At 27.1% G+C, this 21,195-nt stretch overlaps 1 protein-coding gene across 2 annotated transcripts in view; it reads left to right on the top strand.

Annotated features, from left to right (window-relative positions):
- Positions 1–21,195, top strand: part of Prp5 (pre-mRNA processing factor 5) — a 122,305-nt gene that overhangs the window by 21,042 nt on the left and 80,068 nt on the right. For both annotated transcript variants that reach the window (XM_075365141.1, XM_075365132.1), the window contains 2 exons: positions 11,717–11,957; positions 14,056–14,179. In XM_075365141.1, the coding sequence (XP_075221256.1) occupies positions 11,717–11,957; positions 14,056–14,179 (365 nt within the window). The remainder of the gene's footprint in view (positions 1–11,716; positions 11,958–14,055; positions 14,180–21,195) is intronic.

The raw sequence follows: 21,195 nt of genomic DNA on the forward strand, positions 1-21,195 counted from the left end.
TTTTAAAATAGTGAAGTCCTTTTTGAATCAGTCTGTATATTGTGCTTCATATTTATTTTTTTTTACTAACTTAAATTTTTGAGAATAATTTATAAAATCTAGTTTTATTTTTGTATATTCATGTGGAACAATTATTATAATTGTTAAATTTTTTTGTTAATTAAAAAACATTTTTTAAAACAAGCTTTCCTTCAACAAAAAAAAATTACATTAACAAAATAAAACCACTCATGCTAAAAAGTAAAGATTAATTTAGTTTTCATGAAAATTACTTTAAAAAAATTATTTTCAAGACATATACGACTTTGTAATTAAAGTGTGCCCTACGCTTTTCTTTTTAGTCATGCATAAATAGAAAATTTTTTAAAAGTAATTTTCTTGAAAGTAACTTTTTTAAATTAATCCTCTTAAGAATAAAATTACGTTTTAGTATGAATTTTTTCTTTTTCTTTTAGAAAAGCTTGTTTTAAAAGTGTTTTTTAATTTTACTTTTTTTTAGCCATAATTAAATGAAATTATCAAAAAGATATATATATATATATATATATATATATATACAGCTATATAACTACATATACGTACAACTTAATATATATATATATATATATATAAAAAATCATTTTTTTGAAAACTCAAATAATTCATTTACATATTGACCACTGGGTAATAAAATTTTATGTTATATGAATTATAAACCAATAAAACTCAGTAACTAGATAAATCAACTTACCATATTAATTTACAATAATCAATTTTGCAGGAACCTGTATCTTCAGTTGGTATTGAATTCTGTAACTACATTAAAACATATTCATTTTGTAATTTTTTAAACTGTTTTCTGTTTTAAAAATTATTACATCATTCCAGTACTGGACAGTAGAATTTGCATGTACGTTCATAATAAATTTCATAATTTTTAAAACAGAAAACAATAAATTGACAAATTATAAAATTAATACGTTTTTAATGTAGTTATTGAATTCAATACCAACTGAAGATGTTGGATCCCTTGAAAATTGGTTATTGGAAATGGTAAGTTTAACCAACTAATTACTGTCTTTTGGTGGTTTATATTTCATATTTATAATACATTATTATATTATTTGAAATCATATTTGAACAGATTAAATTCTTTTAAATTATTTTTACCACTCTGTATATATATATATATATATATATATGTGTGTGTGTGTGTATTTTTTTTTTGATTTTATAAGTTTTTAAACTGACAAGTAAGTTTTTATTTTAAAGTTATTTAAACCTTTGGTAAATGAAAAAAAAATATTTTTATGCAGTTTTATTGTACATTATAATCTGGAGAATTAGTTTCCATTACTATAAATGATACCGTCTACTTATAAATAAATCAGAAGATTAGCATACATAAATTTTAGAAGGTAAATTTACAACAGTTATATTAAAATCTGCTTCAGCAGCCACCTAATCTACTCATACAGAATCGACAGTCAAAAATCAGTTAGATCAACAGCTACATCTTATCGATTCAGCTCCCTTCAAGATCTTCCCCTTGTATCTTTGAAAACTTATATATAAATATTCTATATATATAATACAGAAATGTATATGAAATTAACAATGGAATTATTATATTGTTACCCAGCTTACGTTGCTGTGTAAAATTTCACCATTGTATGATGTCGAGAAATGAGTTTAATTAAAGTTGCAAGATTTGAGGACATGGTTGAACCATGTCCTCAGAATGTAAAGAAAAGCATGTAATAAAAATGAATTATTTTATTCTATTTACTTTTCTGAAATTAAAGAAACATTTATTTCACCTTGTAAAATTGTATTGTTTAGCATAAAATTATTTCTCTTTACACTGCATATTTTTTTATGATTATAACACATGTAAATGTGTTATAACACATTCCTCTGCACACCTGGAGTGCAGAGGACTGATCAGAGTAACTTTCTTTAATAGAAATAATTTATCTGTACAGCTATTTCACTTCCCACTTTTTCTAGTTAGTATGACAATGGATGCTTGTTATTCTTGTAAATGATCTTGCCATTATCAGGAGTGATTTGTGACAAGTGTCAGGTTGCCTGTAAGCTCTAAAATTGTAACACATAAATGTACATCTGTATTGAATTATACATGTCCCACTGATATAAATAGCTGATTTAATTATAATCTACTATGACAGATCAATTGAAAATTTATATTGGTACTAAACATTATAAAAAACAGTATATGGAAGTTTTAATCTTAAATTGTTATAGCAGTTTTGGTACATGATGAATATAATTAAATTGTTAGTAAATGCATATCATTCATTTAAATGTAATACTAGGTTACTTACAATTCGAGTGTGAACTCTGATTTAAAACAGCTTTTTTATATAAAATCATCCACTAAGAAACTTTACCATATTATAAGGTAAGTTCATTCAAAGGAAGAAGAACCCTTACTTTAGAATTGTGTAACTACTATTCAGTTCAAATTCATGAAAATTTTGTGCATAGTTTTTTACATTTAAATAATAAAAATAACTGTTCATTTTTTCTATGGAATTGTTAATTGTGATAGAATATAAATAAAAATATTGTTATTTAAATGTAATCAAAATAAAATAATCTGTTATAAATGATAATTTTTTTTTATAAATTAATTTATTTAAAAGTTAAACTAATTCTTTGCTTTTAGTCTATATAGATGTATTTTTTTTCTTATTACATTTCTCAAATTTCTTATAAATTTTTACTGATCTAAGAGGTTCAAAAGCCGAACTTCATCTATGTAAAGTATTGTTCAGCTTTTTTTTTTTTGAGGGAGATGATAAATTATTTTTATCAAAGTCACATTTTTTGTAATCAGAGTTAATGTTGTGATAAACTTCCTATCTGAACAAAATTCAAGAAATATGCATTTTTTGTATTAACCTGTTGATATTTCAACTGTTGATTACAAAAAATGTGTACAGTTATATTATTAAACATATTATAAACACATTATTAAACACTTTTTATTATTAAACAATTACATTTTAAAACATTTTATACAATTATACAGTTTTTTAATTTTATTTTATTAATTGTTATACAAAAGTAATTTTACTAGTTTTATCTAAAAAACTGTTACCAAGCAACAAATCTTTTTTTATGTATTCTATTTATTTTTTGTAAATTTCATTAAAGGAGCATATAAGTGTAAATAATTATTTTTTATGCAGGTTTTTCTTGCTAATGAACCAAAAATAATTATTTATGAAATAAATAAAATAATAATAAATATTAAATAAAATATTTAATATTTATTAAGTAAATAATGAATTAAGTAAATATCGTTGGTGCAAGTAATTTTAATCCTTAAACGAATATGAAAATATTAGGTTTATTGCATTTTTTTTTTAACTGATCAACACTGTTTTTGCAAAATGAAATATTTCAATTTAATTTTAAAGGAATTGTTGAAGACCTTTTATTGTTTAGTAGTTTATTAATTTTTTTTTCTTTTAGATTGAAAACTTCTCAGTAAGCATACACAGCACAGTACTTTTCACAGGTGTTGAGAAATATTGTGCAATGTAATGTGAATATACTTCTGTTAGCAGATTTGATACTGATGAATATTATTATCTTTTATAATAAGTGATTATCATGATTTATTAAAAATTGAAACATAGAAAGCTTGTTAGTAAGCATACACAGCACAGTACTTTTCACAGGCGTTGAGAAATGTTGTGCTGTGTAATATAAATGTAGTTTCCTATTGCTTGGTTTGATACAAATGAATATTATTATATTTAATAATAAATGACTATTTTCTTTCTTTGTTAACAAACACACATTTGAAAATATAAATATATAAAATGATCAGTATTTTTAATTTATTAAAATTCAATTGCATGACTTATTTTTTGGCACTAACAAAGATTATGTCCCTTTATTGTATCCTGAAGATTCAACATAACTTTTTCAAGCAGTTCCAAGAATTAATAGTTTAGACCACTGTTTAAATAAGCAAAATAAATATTTAAAAATGATGTCAAGTTTACTGTGAGTGATGTAATGATTTATCATGAAGTATCCTATTTAATCATGTTGCATTAACAAATTTGACATTCCATGAAACTTTTATCTTCCAACAAAACCCCCTAAGAATGTATGGTATCGACAACAAAATACTACTAATATTATAAATGGGGATACTGTTCAGCCAATTAGTAATGATACATGAGAATAATATTTATGTAAATTATGAAGGTCATCATTATGAAACATGAAATAAGAACCATGCCATATTGATTTAGTTATAGATAACATATATCATTCCAGAAATCCTTAGATCCATAGGGTTGGTCTAGTGGTGAACTCATCATCACAAATCAGCTAATTTCGAAGTCAAATTTCTAAGGTTCAAATTCTAGTAAAGACAGTTACTTTTATATGGATTTGAATACTAAATTGTGGATGCTGGTGTTGCTTTGATGGTTGGGTTTCATTTAACCATACATCTGAGGATTGGTCGACCTGAGACTGTACAAGACTACACTTCATTTACATTCATACAAATCACCCCCATTTAAGTTTAGCTTCTGGTGGTTCCAGAAGATAAACAGAAAAAGAGAGAATTGATGCATATGGGAGGTTCTCTGTATTTTAATAAACTGCCACAATTTATAAGAATATTAAGAAGAAAATAATTTAAAAGGCCCTGAAGGTATTTTTAATTGATAAGTGTATGTATTCAAAAAATGAATTGTTTAAACTATATTATTATTGTTTGTTATTTCAATACAAAATAAGTATTTATTTTAAATAGTTTTTATTTACTGTAATAATTCATTTTAATATCAGCAGTGTTCATTGTAGTTAATTTTTTTTTGGTTGTCTATTTCTCTTAATTTTGGATTTCTAACATTTAGTAATAACTACAACTAAAATTGTAGTTATTCATACAATGTGTAACACATTGATTTACATTGTATGAATGGTAAATTGTTCAACAGAAAATCAGTTTAAGAATTTATTATTGAACAGTTCAGTTGTTTTCTTCTTACTCTTTCATGGAATTTGAGGTATTATTGCTGATTAGCTATTTGATCTTGAGGTACCCAGTTAGTCATGATGTTTTTGGCATCAAAGAAAACAGTGAATATAAATTTGAATTTTGGGTCATTTATTCATACTTCTTTCGTATTTAGGGATCTTGTATTTCTCCCTGCATTGATTGCTGTTAAGTTTCCTGGTCTCATTACAAGTTGTTACCTTGCAACAAATGTAGTTGCTCTTTTATTTGTTTCAGGATGTCAGAAAAATGTCCTGCATCTCCTTTTGTTCTGCTGTGAGAATTTGTTGCACCATCTTTGTGCTCACATTTATTGTATTCAAATTATCAAGTAACATATTCCTCACCATCTCCTTGCCAATTTATACCATTTCTGCTATCAGTCTAATTGTCTAGCATTGATTGCACTGGATAATTTTATTGATTTTTTCATCTGTTTTTTGAATGATTGTACATTTATTCCACGAGTCATCTTCAACCTCTTTTCAACTTTTAAAAAAATTTTTGTGCTCCTCAAAAACAGCTATTCTAAAAGACAGTGAAAGTGTTTTATTGGAGATTGAGGTAAGTTAGAAAACTGAGAATGATACGTTGTTCAATTTTAAGCTAGGCATGATTTTGACTAGTGATAAAAGTGAGTGGGCTTATAAAAACTATTGTTGTAAGTGAGCTACATTTGAATTGAAGCAAGTCTTATGCAAATCTGTATGAGCAACATATTAAGAATATCCCTATCAACTTTCAATAATGCTACAACTATTGCTAATATTGCTACATGATTTAAAACTCAGTAGCCATACTTTTCTGTATTGTGTAAACAGCCTGATGGATGAAAAACTACACATACTGATTCTATAGTACATCTTTTTTAAAACATTTATCTTTTTAAATATTTTGTTTACATAGAAATGAAATTCTGTATTGGTATTCTAGATTACACTGGCTTGTTGTGAATTACTTTTAATAATAAAATTAAAATTTTAAATAGTTTTATTATGTGATGTACATTTACATAATGTAATACATACAAGCTCATATTTACAGAATATTAAATAATGTGTAGTATAATGTAATACATTTTTTGTAAATTTATTGTAGTTATTTTATATTTAATGTTTCATTAGTGAAATTTTTAACATTTCAAATGGTTCTTCAATTGATATCATTATTTGAACCATTTAGTACTTTTTTCCAGTTTCTTATTGCATTATTTTTTATTTGATCTGTTTAGCTCATATTTTTGCTATATGTTGAGCTCAAACTTTCTGAACTTTATGAATAACAGTAAAAATGTTAGAAATTATTTATTTTATGCAACATAATGAATTTCATTGAACCAGAATAGAAATAATATTGCTCAATATTTTAATGAAATCTTAGATTCCTCTGCAGTACTGAAATTAAACCTATGAAGCATTTTAAAAATATGTATTACATGGGTAAATGTGAGTGGTAATAATGCTATATAGAGCAAACTTTTAATGAGCATAAACATATCTTTTATGTGAATTGACCCTAAAAATCTGAAAAATAATATTCAGAACATCTAGTATGAAACAGATTAAGACCCAAATGTGAAGTTAGAGGACTCAAGAAACAATAATAATTATAGGAACTATCAGTACCTTTTAAATATAAAATACAATTAACATCTAATGGAAGTAAGATATCTTTTCATAGGTAAATCCCAGCTCATTGTCTAGTCTCTATCATGTTATTTGGTTCTCCTCTGTCTGTAAATTCTTTATGGATATTATCAATGATGTGTATTTAAGATTTCAGTATGACCATGTCATAGTATTCATAGTAATCTCAATTCCGTTTATATTAGTGTAACCCCTTCATTAATTTTACAAGCTTGAAGGCTATAGAAGTTGATAGATTTTCTTGATAAATATTAAATGATTAGAAAGAATGTATCTGTAATCTCATTATAATAAAGCTGCTTTATAAGCAGCGGAGTCCTGTGTTTGTGTTGTCACTTAACATGTAACTTGTTACAAGCCGAATCGCCCATTGAAGAATATATTTTAACAGTAAATTTTGTTTTTGCAAATTTTTCACATCACAAAAAAGAATTTGGGTTTTGTTTACATTAAATAAGTACTTTTCTGACAATTGTAGTAATGTACTGTTTCAAAAAAAAATTTTAATTTTTCCAACTTTTCCTTGATTTATTCAACTTATCTTACACCATTTTGTTCAGAATTAAATTTTTTACAAGTTTTGGTTAAAAGTTTTGTTTGTCTGTTACTCATTTAACAAAGTTATTGTATGTCAGACATAAAACGCAGGTTTTTTACCCCAATTTATTGGTTTTCACCCTAGATTTCTCAGAAACTAATACAGATGCGATTCTGGGATCTATTTTATTTGATTTTTCGGGTCAAAAACCATTATAAATCATTAATTCTGCACCTTAATTAATGTCCTAAAAATTTCAGTATGACCTCATTTCACTGGGGTAGCTGAAATCCGAGTGAAATGTTTTCACTAGCTGTAACTACAAACCAAGTATTTTAGGACTTATGTTAATGTAAAATTTTTCCATTATTTTCACTGGTAGAATAGGTTATGAAAGTTCCAGGAAAACTTCATGATACACTCTGTGTATAACAATAAACGCAGGAAAACGTGTGTTGTTATTTTTTTCCTTAAAAATATCCTTTTTTATTCATAGTGTTCAAATTCTCTTTTAATAAGTTCTGTTGTACAAATTTGTGATAAAGATGATTGTGATTGTTGAAGTTCTCTGTTTTTTATTATAAAGTAAAATATTTAAAAAATACTAAATCATTTATTAATTATCTATTATAAGCACTGTTTATTTTTCAGTTAATGTTTATTAATATTGTAATATTTTATTTAATTTTTCTATGTATTCTATTCCTCAGGATCTGCTTATGATAAATTTTAATTAAAATATATGTAAAAGATTTTTGAGAGTTTATTGTTTCCATGTTTATTTCAATAACTGTTTAGTATAGCTCTTTTTAACTCCATTCCACAAAGTTAACTGAAAACACAATTTAATATAATTTGATTAACATATAAACAACAGTAATCAAAAGATAAGTGACATAGTCAAAGGTAGGTTTATAGGTAATTGACATAATACATATAACTAGGATGTAAGTACTTATAAAATTATTTAGGTGATTTTAATGAATTTATAATGATAACAAAATATTAAATAAAGAAATGGAGAGAAATATTGAATTAATTTTAAATTGGTTTTGAATCCAAAATTTAAATTATGTAACACAAATGTTACATTTATTTAAAAAATAATATTAGACTGATTTACTCACTAAAATTTTCTTTGTCTGTGTTGGACACAAAAAAAGTAAGGTTTTTATTTCATTTGGTAGTTAAATCAGCATTCTCTGCTTGGATTTTTTTTTAATTTGCGAATTTCTTTTTCTTCTTTATATTAGGCTTACCTTAAAAAACAATAAAATAGTTAATGTAAATAATACACAATAATTTTTAATGTAAAGAAAAAAATGACTAATGAATTACCTTTGATTTGTTAAGAAATCAGTTAACAATTTTATACAGAATGTAGTATATTGAGTATGTAGTATACTATTATTCTATGAGATTACTAATTGAAAATGAATAAATAAATAAAAGGGAAAAATTATTTTCATTAGTACACGATTTTTCTATGACATTAAAGAGTCTGTGAGTATAGGTCAGAGATTTAAATTCTGCAGAATGTAGGATTCACTAAAATATTTTGTAAAGCTTTCAGTTTAGTTCAAGAAATTACTAAGATAATATTCATTGTACATTGAAACATTACAGCAAGCATTGTCAGCATACTCAAAAATTATAATGTCCTCTGGCACATGTATTTTATTTAAAAATATATAATCATATTAATAGCAATAATAAAACTAAATAAAATATTATAAGCTTTTATCAATAAAATTATAAAACTAAGAAGAGATTTAGCATATCAACTCCTCTTCTAAAGATTATTGAAACTTACAAAATCAAAGTCAACATTTTTCCTGAGCTTCCTATTAATTGTCCTGGAAAGAAAATCTTTATTTAGTAATTTGGTGTGGTTAAAATAAAAGTAATGCATAAGTACATTAATAAAGTCTTGAATTAGTGTTGCACAAAAAACTTGACTGAGTAATGTATGAATTAATCAATCTTCATTTTATGGGGTTAAAAATCTTAAAAGAAAAAAAAGGATATATTTGTTCATACAGGTTTATAAACTGTTGTTCATTTAAAAATACTGTTGTAGGTATCATTTTAAATATTTTGTTAGAAAATAAATTGTAATTTTATCTTTTGATTTAATTGAACTTACAGAAAAATATATCATACTTTGATTAGTGTTAAAGTTATATTGCTTGATACCATTATAAATTAGAGTATAAATCTTATTAAGGAGCTGTTAGTCGGTAAATTGCTTCAAATAATCTGAAATGTGGTACCAGAATATGTAAAAGTAAGACATGCTAACGTGCCTTACTGTGTGCAAAGTAATTAATCTATATGATTTGCAACATAAGAACAAGCAATGTTGTAAACAGAATTAAAAATACAACTTGTTCAGTAAATGTTGGAGTATTAAAAAACTAACAAATTAGAAGAATTCATGAGATATATTGTGGATAGACTGATTGAGAGTGTAACATACTTGCTAAGTGGAGATGTGGACATCAAAATAATTGTCGGTTAACTGATAAAGAATGAGTAGTGAAAGAAAAGGTAATTTGTAGAAATTTTTGAAATGCATACAGTACACTAAGCAGATGTGGAAGCAAAGTCATGTAGTTTAGAATATGAAACAAATATCACTTATTTGAAAAAAATCAAAATTCCACTCACTTTTTTGGGAAAAATAGGAAATTAAGCAGTCTAGCCTATATAACTCTTTAGTGATAAGATTAACACCAGTGTAAATTTTGTAATACAGATCAGGTTGAGTTGTGTTTGTAGTAAGAAATTAAAAAAGTCTATCATATTCTATATGAAATATACTTCCTTTTTACTTTTTGTTGATATGTAAGATATCTGTTGCTTCTACAGAAAATATAAGCTAAATTTACCATTTATTGTAAAGTCTGACAATTCTTCTACTTGTGGGACTTTCAGCAAGTTAGATTCTGAAAAATAAGAGTTTTTTCCAGTAAAGATGGAATTCTTTGGAAACAGATAAATCTTACATTTTATTCTAAACATCTTGTGTTCTGCTAGTACACAAGTTGGTTTTGTTGTTATATTTCAGTTTTGATACTTAAATATAAGTTTTGTTACTTTAATATAACTACAATAAATATTCTATGCAACACTACTATAATGTACTATACCTTTATTATTTAAATTTTTTATTGCTTGCAATTTGTGTAAGTCATAAAATTTTAGTTTTTCAATAGTAATAATGATTCATAGTATATGAAAATTTTAATTGTTTTTGTATTTCTTTAAATAATATTTATGTTTTAAATAATGTTCACTTAATTTTTAACGCTTTAAATTTTAAAGATGATTATTACCAACAAATGATCAAGCTATTATCATGTTTACATAAAACACTTCCTCTTTAATGTGAAAATTTTCCAAAGTAGAAATTTATTATTGTTAAAAACTCTTATTTACATAATAAACTTTTCACTACTGATAATGAAACAGTACTGATACAGTAATGAAGTACTGTACTATTTACTACAGATTAGTACATTTTTTGTTTGTGAAAATTAGAAAGTTTTGAAAATGAAAATGAGCTGATGAAAACAATGATATTAATTGAAAAATGAGAAAATTAATGAGAAAATTGAAAAACTTCCTTGGGTTTTTAGAAAACTCATCATAATACAATCATTTACAAAATAACAAATCACCCTTGGTCACACAAAATAAATACGTTGTTTGATACACAAAACATACAAGTATTAAGTATACACTCAATAATGAAGCAGAATTAGGCATAAAACAAAAATATATGCGTACAAATAAAATTTATATCAAACCAAAATGGATATAATATTTTTTATAAAGAATTTAGATTAAAGATACATTAAAAAGAATGTGACAATCTAATACTTCATTAATAACATTAAAAAAAAATAAAAAAAACAAGAAGCATCTACCCAGGAATATAATAGTTTTAACTACAATAATACAAATGCAAATAGAATAGTTAATGTCTACAATATTGAAAATTATTATATGTCATTTGAACCCATTAATTAATTTTTTTAAATTAAATATTTAAATCATAATATAAACAAGATAAATCTCATTGATGTGGTATTTAAATGTAAGTATTGTTCCTTAGATACCTTCCGTTAACTGTAAAAACTGTAAATGAAGAGTTTTACATATAGACAGAACTGAATTTTTAAGGTCTGGATTCAGTAAAAATCTTTGAACTGTTTACAATTCTTTGCATTCATTTAAACTGTATTTTTGTTTATACAACTGGCTTTTGTAAATATTTTTTTACTACAGATATTTTTTTCTATGACCATTTGATAGTGTTTGCGTGAATTGTTTTTATTGTTTCTTGTTTATTTCTCTTTTTATTACTTTATTTTGATCTGGGACCATTTTTTTTCAGCTCTTCTTTATTTACATTATGTTGATTTTATTTATTTGGTTTTATTTTTTTTCTTTATTACTGTTTTGTTGATTTTTATTGAATTTATTTAATAGAAGTGGGAGAGAGTCAAAGGATAAGAACAGCAGTTCTAGTAAAAATTTATTAAAATTGAGGCGTTCAAGGTCACGCTCAAGATCACGTTCTCATTCCAGGGAACGAACCAAAACTAAAGATCACCAACAACATTTGTCATCACAACAGCAGCATGAGTATTCATCTGGATCTGGTAAAGACAAGAATGCAGCAGCTGCAGCACATGATGATGAACCATTTGACCCTACAAATTTGGATAAGGTCAGGATCAAATTTTAATAAACTAAATTTTTAAAAATTGTAAATTTTTATATTATATACTTTTTAAATGTAAGTATTGTTCCTTAGATACCTTCCATTTCAGTTTATCCTAGATTCAAAAATAGCAACTGGATTCTGCACTATGAGTAAAACTTTGGCAGCTTCCTGGTTCTAAGAAAGCTGTAACCTACCAGCAAAAATTAATAAAGAGTATCTGTAGAATTAGTGAAATGTGAATACTTTAAATAGTGAAATTTTAAATAATCAAGGTTAAGTCCTGTGATTGATTGTATTACTGTATGATTTCAGAGAAATGATTGTTACAAAATAAAGAAAAACAGAACTAGAAATGCATAGAATGTGGGAGTTTAAAGATGAATGTTTTATATTGCTCTTTACCTGTTGTGTTTAATAGTGACATCTAAGAGGTAATATCCTAGACCGTAGAAAAAAAAAGTTGTAACAGTTATCAAAAAAATACTTCAAAAATCTTGTTGGCCATATGATTCTTTTATCATAGACTACTGAAAATTTGAAGGAAATACTACAGACTGTTTTGATTTAATATGTAGGAATAGGTTAAAAATTATTGAGGAAAAAATGAGGACAGTGATATGAAGGGTGAGAAAGAAATGGAAGAATATGTGAAGAGGTAGATTAATGATTATGTGAACAAAAATATATCTAAGAAGATTGATGAAAGAGGATTAAAGACATGAAAAATAAATAAATAATAGATTATGACTATTAAAGTACTTAAAGAAAAATCAAAAAGTAATAATGAATACTTCAATTTTTCTTATTAAGAGGTTGCAGCACAAACATTTTTGGTTGCTATCCAAAACTTGAAAGATTTTGTATTCTCAAAGTAAGATTCATTGTTTAGATCTTTGCACTATGATACAAGTTAATTTATGTTTACTGTACTTGCTGTATTGTATTTGCTACTCAAAATAAATATCACGATGATAGAATTTCTTCATTTAGATTCTGAAGATTATTCTCTGATTTAAACTGATGAACCTATGTTTCATCAAAAGTTTTTAATGTGTGTCAGAAACTTTTTTCATTTCCATAATGTTTCAAAAGCTTATTAGAAATTTTCAAATGATTCTATTGGTGTTCATGCACATAAGTTCACGTAGAACCCAGTAGTACAGACTTTTAAAAAATCTGATGACTTGCAGATGATTCAATAACTTGATTCAACAAATCATTTATAACAGATGATCCATTTGAAACTGAAACAACTGATTCATATGAATCAGTTGATTCAATAACAAATGATTCAGTAAAAGTGAATGCCTTATTCTTCTCTTTTGTATTTCATCAGAATTAATATTAAGCACTCATTCCAGTCATAAAATATTGATATTGGTCTTAAAAGTGGAAAGCCTACAATAAGCACTTATCACAGAGAGAAATATGGTTATTTTTAGAACAGTATATTGAGTTTACTTCGTCTCAGATAACAATCATCGTATTGCTATCCAACTTGCAGATTTCATTTGGTGAATGAAGAAAACATATCATAGATTTTCTTTCTTCATACAGAGAAGCAGAAGAGTACTTATTAGAAATTAGTTTGTTAAAAAGATTACAAATAATTGAAAAATGAACCTACTTTCAGCTCATATTAAATATGTGAAATTATGGATAATTATTGAAAAGTCAATATTTCCGCCTTTTTATTGGAAGAACAAAACTGTCTTGTTCTTTTTGACATTTCCTCAAAGGGAAAAAGTTATAATAAAAAACATTCTTAGGAAGAATTTGCTTGCTCTTAAATGGGAAGTCGTAAAAGAATAGATTTAATTTATGTTGGATACTAATAATTCATCAATCATAATTAAGCCAGGTAATTGTAAAAATAAAATATTGTACCCAAAGTTATTAAATTTTTATACCTTAGCATTAATTTCATGGAATAAGCTAGATAATTTTACAAATAGTTTTTTTTTTTTTTTACTTAATAATGAAAATAAATATAATGATTTCTTGAGAATTCATGGCTTTTAGAAATTCTTAAAATATACAAATCATTTTTATTTTAAGGTATTCCTTATTATGCTAATGGTTATGCTATGATTTTTTTTAGGAAGAGGAGCAGAAGCGATTAGAAGCTGAAATGCAGAAAAGAAGAGAAAGAATTGAAAGGTGGCGTGCAGAGAGAAAGAAAAAAGAACTGGAATTGGTTAAAAAAGATCTTAAAAGCTCTTTAGGTATTTGCTTTTTGCTGGATAATAAATTACACATACAGGATGCCTAATTTGACACGAAAAGCCCAGTTATAAACACTGGCTTTTTAGCCCCAAGCGCCAGTTATACAAATCCAGTTCAGATTAATTGAAATTTTTAATTTAACTGATGACTCCTTTGCCTGCTCAGTTGTAATGGGTTTCCATGATTGATGAAATTCAAAACAGTTGGGTGTGTTGCTATGCTCATACCTTGATTACCATTAACTCAAAAATATGTTATTTAGCTGGGATATTCTTGCAATGCATTATAGTTATTGAAATCTCTGATGTAATTTTTTTTCTTTTGTGAAACCTTAGAAATGTATATGCCCAATTCTTAATAAAAAGTAACTTTATTATTTCTTCCAAAACACATATAATCATTTATGTATGAAAGTTATATATATAATATCACTTACATGTATGTAAATGGTGTCTTAATTACCATTAATATAATCATCCATTTTCATCATTTTATAAAATTAATTTTTTATTTTTGCTGTGTCCATTTAATAGATGGTGTAGGCACTTTGATAGCTAACAAATATAAATGACACTAATTCTTACAAGTTTTAACTGCTATTTCCCAATCAAACCAGTGGGTAATTTCAGTACTTATCTGTGAGTTTCTTGATTGTTCCAAATTACTGGTCTGAGTGAAGTTTTTACATTGCATGTTACGTATAATCTTTTCTTCTGAGCTAAGTGCTTATATGATGTAATAAAGTTAAATCTTAGCAAAGCTATTACTACCGTAAATACACTATTGTTGTGAATCGAATTAATAATTTTTTTCTTTTATTTCTAGACATTTTTATTAACTAAAATTATATTGTAAATTATAAAAAAGAATGGTTAAATTATTTTTTTTTAAAAATGGTTAAAAAATAAATAGCTAATTTCTAAAACCTTAATAGTGTAATGTAATTTATCAAAAACCTTATAATTCAGTTAAAAACTAAAACCTTATTATGTAATTTTATTGATGAAAGTGTATGATGCCTTTGGCTATTGGTTTGAAGGGTGCTGCCCCTTGAACTGGAGATTCTGTATATGATCATGGAAATTCTTTAATCAGATACAATAGTGATCAGAGAGCGTTAGTGTTTGCAGATAATGTTAGTACTGCATTAATAATTATTATTTTTAATATTAATTAAAAAAAATCATTCATGATTTTATTTCTAATTTATCTTTTCATTTATAAAGGTCATTCAATAAGTGAACATATAAATGTGAATAGCCTTACTGTTAAGAACTTGCAGATATTAATATTTGTCATTTTTAGGAGTCTTCCTCTCTTTATATTCATTTGTCCCATACCTCTATGAGCTTTTGTATTCCATCAATGTAGAAATGTTTAATTAAACAATAGAATCATGTTTGGATGGCCGTTTTCATTTCATTACTTTCAGATTATCTTTTACATAAAATCAGATTTTAACGGACCAAAAAGATAGTAGTCTGAAAGTACCAAATCAGAACCACAGACTGGATGTGGTAATAGCTCCTAGTCTAATTCAGTGATCGTATCTTATGTCAGTTTAGTGATGTGAGGACAAACTGAAAAAGCATGCCTTTATTGCATGCCAAATCAGATTTGTTCAGTGAAGCAGCCAATTTTAGATTACTTTTTAGTAGTTTAGAATAAACTATTTGATGGCCTTTCAAATAATGTTAAAGAATAGGATCTGACTTATTCCAAAGACATTAGTTATCTCTTTGAGAATTTTTTTTTTTTTTTTGTCTTCAGTCATTTGACTGGTTTGATGCAGCTCTCCAAGATTCCCTATCTAGTGCTAGTCGTTTCATTTCAGTATACCCTCTACATCCTACATCCCCAACAATTTGTTTTACATACTCCAAACGTGGCCTGCCTACACAATTTTTCCCTTCTACCTGTCCTTCCAATATTAAAGCGACTATTCCAGGATGCCTTAGTACGTGGCCTATAAGTCTGTCTCTTCTTTTAACTATATTTTTCCAAATGCTACTTTCTTCACCTATTTGCCGCAATACCTCTTCATTTGTCACTTTATCCACCCATCTGATTTTTAACATTCTCCTATAGCACCACATTTCAAAAGCTTCTAATCTTTTCTTCTCAGATACTCCGATTGTCCAAGTTTCACTTCCATATAAAGCGACACTCCAAACATACACTTTCAAAAATCTTTTCCTGACATTTAAATTCATTTTTGATGTAAACAAATTATATTTCTTACTGAAGGCTCGTTTAGCTTGTGCTATTCGGCATTTTATATCGCTCCTGCTTCGTCCATCTTTAGTAATTTTACTTCCCAAATAACAAAATTCTTCTACCTCCATAATCTTTTCTCCTCCTATTTTCACATTCAGTGGTCCATCTTTGTTATTTCTACTACATTTCATTACTTTTGTTTTGTTCTTGTTTATTTTCATGCGATAGTTTTTGCGTAGGACTTCATCTATGCCGTTCATTGTTTCTTCTAAATCCTTTTTACTCTCGGCTAGAATTACTATATCATCAGCAAATCGTAGCATCTTTATCTTTTCACCTTGTACTGTTACTCCGAATCTAAATTGTTCTTTAACATCATTAACTGCTAGTTCCATGTAAAGATTAAAAAGTAACGGCGATAGGGAACATCCTTGTCGGACTCCCTTTCTTATTAGGGCTTCTTTCTTATGTTCTTCAATTGTTATTGTTGCTGTTTGGTTCCTGTACATGTTAGCAATTGTTCTTCTATCTCTGTATTTGAACCCTAATTTTTTTAAAATGCTGAACATTTTATTCCAGTCTACGTTATCGAAAGCCTTTTCTAGGTCTATAAACGCCAAGTATGTTGGTTTGTTTTTCTTTAATCTTCCTTCTACTATTAATCTGAGGCCTAAAATTGCTTCCCTTGTCCCTATACTTTTCCTGAAACCAAATTGGTCTTCTCCTAACACTTCTTCCACTCTCCTCTCAATTCTTCTGTATAAAATTCTAGTTAAGATTTTTGATGCATGACTAGTTAAACTAATTGTTCTGTATTCTTCACATTTATCTGCCCCTGCTTTCTTTGGTATCATAACTATAACACTTTTTTTGAAGTCTGATGGAAATTCCCCATTTTCATAAATATTACACACCAGTTTGTATAATCTATCAATCGGTTCCTCACCTGCACTGCGCAGTAATTCTACAGGTATTCCGTCTATTCCAGGAGCCTTTCTGCCATTTAAATCTTTTAATGCTCTCTTAAATTCAGATCTCAGTATTGTTTCTCCCATTTCATCCTCCTCAACTTCCTCTTCTTCCTCTATAACACCATTTTCTAATTCATTTCCTCCGTATAACTCTTCAATATATTCCACCCATCTATCGACTTTACCTTTCGTATTATATATTGGTGTTCCATCTTTGTTTAACACATTCTTTGAGAATAGCATCTTGAAATTCTTTGTTGTTTCAAGTTTCTACATCTACTATTTTTCCTAATTCTGATTTAAAATGTGTATTAGTTTCTCATCCCAGTTTCTGTTTGACTAAAAAGTGCCTTCCACAACCAAAAAAAGCTCTCAATCTTGTAACTGTAGACTTTTAAGATAGATAAACTGAATATGTCTATCATATCCTCCATTTTAACCCACTGCATAACAATTTTATGAGTGTCAAAAACTTTAGCTGCTGTGGTGTTTTTGTATTTGCAGTATTCTCATTGTCTTTGCTAGTATTCATTTCACTTTGTTTCACTAGTTTTCATTTTGCTAGTATTTCATATGAAATATGTTCATTTTAATGATATTATTTTTTAATTGGTTAGTAATTGAAGACCAGGTGCAGTTTCATCCACCTTTTACCATTCACTGATTTTATCACTTTTTTCAAGAGCGGGCATCTACTTTAAAAACTGATGGACACTTTCAGGGTTTTTAATATCTGTATCTTTTGTCCATGATCATTATCAGGCTTGAAATGTTTATGTAAAATTGGATTTAGACATTTTTTCTTATTTTATTTTCAGTTTCAGTTTTTATATTATTTGCAGGCTATGATGGTGTATACTCTTTTCAAATTTTTTATTAAGTCTTTACACTCTTCCCCATTTTCATTAAGTAATATATACCTGAGGAAAAATTAGCAATATGTTTTAAAAGGTTTTATGAAGCTCTGATACATCAGTGGTAGTATACTGGTTACATTTAGAGGATTAAACAATGTCCTCATACTTAAGTAATTAATTTTCTGAAGGGAATACATGATTATTTTTCACCAGCAGCAGCTCAGAATCACTAGTTTTATTTTCAAATCTTTTTTTTGTGATAAAGGATATCCATCCATTTTGTTGATTTTGCCATCCAAACATTTCTTTGGGACATCTAATTAATAGGAAATTATTCATATTGATGTCTTCTAATTAGTGAGGTTTCTTGAATTTCCCTATAATTAGTATGTACGTTGCACTTTTCAGAATCGTTATACACTCATTGTTTTTGCTTTGAATTCAAAGGCTAACTTTTCTTGCTTGCATCCTAATATTATTATTTTGTTCAAGCTCTTCAGTTTAGCCATCTCATCATCATTGTAATTGTTTTTAATGTTTTACACTTTTTCTTAAATTAAAAAAATGTTTTTAATAAATTAATCTTAAAATTATCAGCTATTTAAAAAAATAACAGAAAGAGTTTCATTAGTACTACCAGTATAGTTGATGTACACCAAAGTGGTCCAGGTGGACCCCCAGGGGTCCATGGGAGACTCAGTGAGGGTCTACGTTGGTGTGACAAAAAAATGGGGGTTCACAATTCGTAAGCAGGGGTCCACGAAAATTCATCTGGTTTCGATAGTGAAGAACTAAAATGTTGGCTTGACTTTGCTTATCAATCTAGGCAGATAATGTTATGAGAAGCTCAGCGACTGTTACTTGTAAAAACTTGCATATTCCATATTCAGTACAACGAACGTGTTGAGACTTGCAAAGCGCCGCCCAGTTTTCAAACTTGTCACAGGTAGAATGCCTTGATGAGGATATTCAGACATACATAAATTTAATTGCCCTGCATGATGACTTCAAAATCAGATTTGAAGATATTCTGACGATGGAAATACCACCATGGATCATAAATCCATTTGATGAAACGGAAGTGGAGAATGTGATATTACAAGAGGAGCTACTCGAGCTTAGCACTAATGAGGAGCTGAAGGTGAAATTTAAAAGAGGGTATCAAACATTTTGGCTGCAGGCAGAAATACCAGAAAAATATCCTGGACTGTGGGGAATTGCGAGAAAGCTTTTGATAGCGTTTCCCTCGTCATATCTTGTCGAAAAAAGTTTTAGTGTCATTACAAACCTTTTATAAAAAAAAAGGAGCAGATTCAATATCACAGAACGGGGAGATTTTCGCTTATTCCTAACAAAACTGAAGCCAAATATTGATAATTTGCTGTCAATCCATCAAGTACATCCCTCCCACTAAAATTGTAACTATTTTGTGATTGTCATTGTAGAAGTTACATTACGTTATTAATGTTTAATTTTAATTATATTACGACAATTTTATTATATTACATTGCAATATGATAACAATAATAATTAATAGTGTAGTGATTACATATTTGAATAAATGCAACACAAAAAAATATACTATTTTTCTTTTGCTTTTTACCACTCTGAATAGGAAGTTTTCTAAATTAAATAAGTGAGATTTGATTGCTTTCTTGTGCTGTGAGTAGATGTAAAAAATGTAAAGTTGGATGGAAGCATTTTTTTGATTGGCCAACTTTACTTTTTTGACATCCACTCACAGCACAGTCAATCAAAAATTAACCAATCAATTCTCACTTTTTTTTTTGGAAGCTGTTAGTTCGCGGAACTCAGCCGCAATGCAAATTTTCACAGTTAGATCTAATCTTCACATTTTCTGTTGACTGGAAATATGGTAGAAATTTAGCTGCAGGGGGTCCACCGGAACCAGCAAAATTTTGAAAGTGGTCTATGAGAAAAATAAGTTTGGTAACCTCTGATGTACACCATGCTGTAACTTGAATTTTTGCAACCAACTGCCATAGTTTAAAAATGTAAATTTTTTTTTTTGATTGGTATAAATTTAATATTTTTTATTCATTATAGATGCTTTCCACAAATAATAGGCTTGGTATGGATTCACATTTACTACTTTGTTGTTCAAACAAAGTATACACTACATTATCAAATTTTTCATTATCAGCTGCTCTCCTCATTTTTCTGGAACTGTCTCCTTCACAGATTCTAGTTTACCACTAAAGAAGTTAGCATAAGTTCACTTTTAATGCTGTAATCATTGATTTACAAAAGATTAAATTCAGTTTACTATTCTTTCTTCACTTCATTTTAGTTCACTTTATTTCACTTCTACCTTCTTTATTTTTTTATGAGACAACTATCTATAAAATTATTGTTAAAAGTAATGAACAGCATAGTTTGTATGATGTATGACAATAGGTAAAATGGACTTCAATTGATTATTTATTCATGGAAACCCAATTGTTACAATGTTTCCTGTTTATAGTTACTGTTTTACGTTTATAATTCAAGCCCAGTTTTTTTTCTATTATTTTCTTTATTACAATGCAGTAGGAAAGTTAAGTTCAGTTAACAGATTGTTTGGTTAATGGATACAGAGATAATTAGTATTGTTCTGTACATAAATAATTTTATAAAGTTCTGTACCATTACTTGTTGTGTATTGAAATTTATCTGTGTTATAATAACCCCAACTATCTATTCTGTATTCAAAATTCATCAGAGTTTATGGAGTTTGGGTTCTTCAACTGCTCTAGACACAAATTTTATATATAATTATGCTTATATCCACATTATTTACTTATTGGCAAACGTTTTATAAAACTTTCTGAGATGAATTCATTGATGTTTGAATCATATAAATTACTAAAAAGTGTAACATATCACTTCAAAGATTATACTGTTTCTTCCAAACGTAACTATATTTATGATTATATTTATCTTGATAATTTCAGTTTGCTTATGGATTCT

The sequence above is a fragment of the Lycorma delicatula genome, chromosome 1, assembly GCF_047948215.1.
Source record: "Lycorma delicatula isolate Av1 chromosome 1, ASM4794821v1, whole genome shotgun sequence".
NCBI classification, from domain to species: domain Eukaryota; kingdom Metazoa; phylum Arthropoda; class Insecta; order Hemiptera; family Fulgoridae; genus Lycorma; species Lycorma delicatula.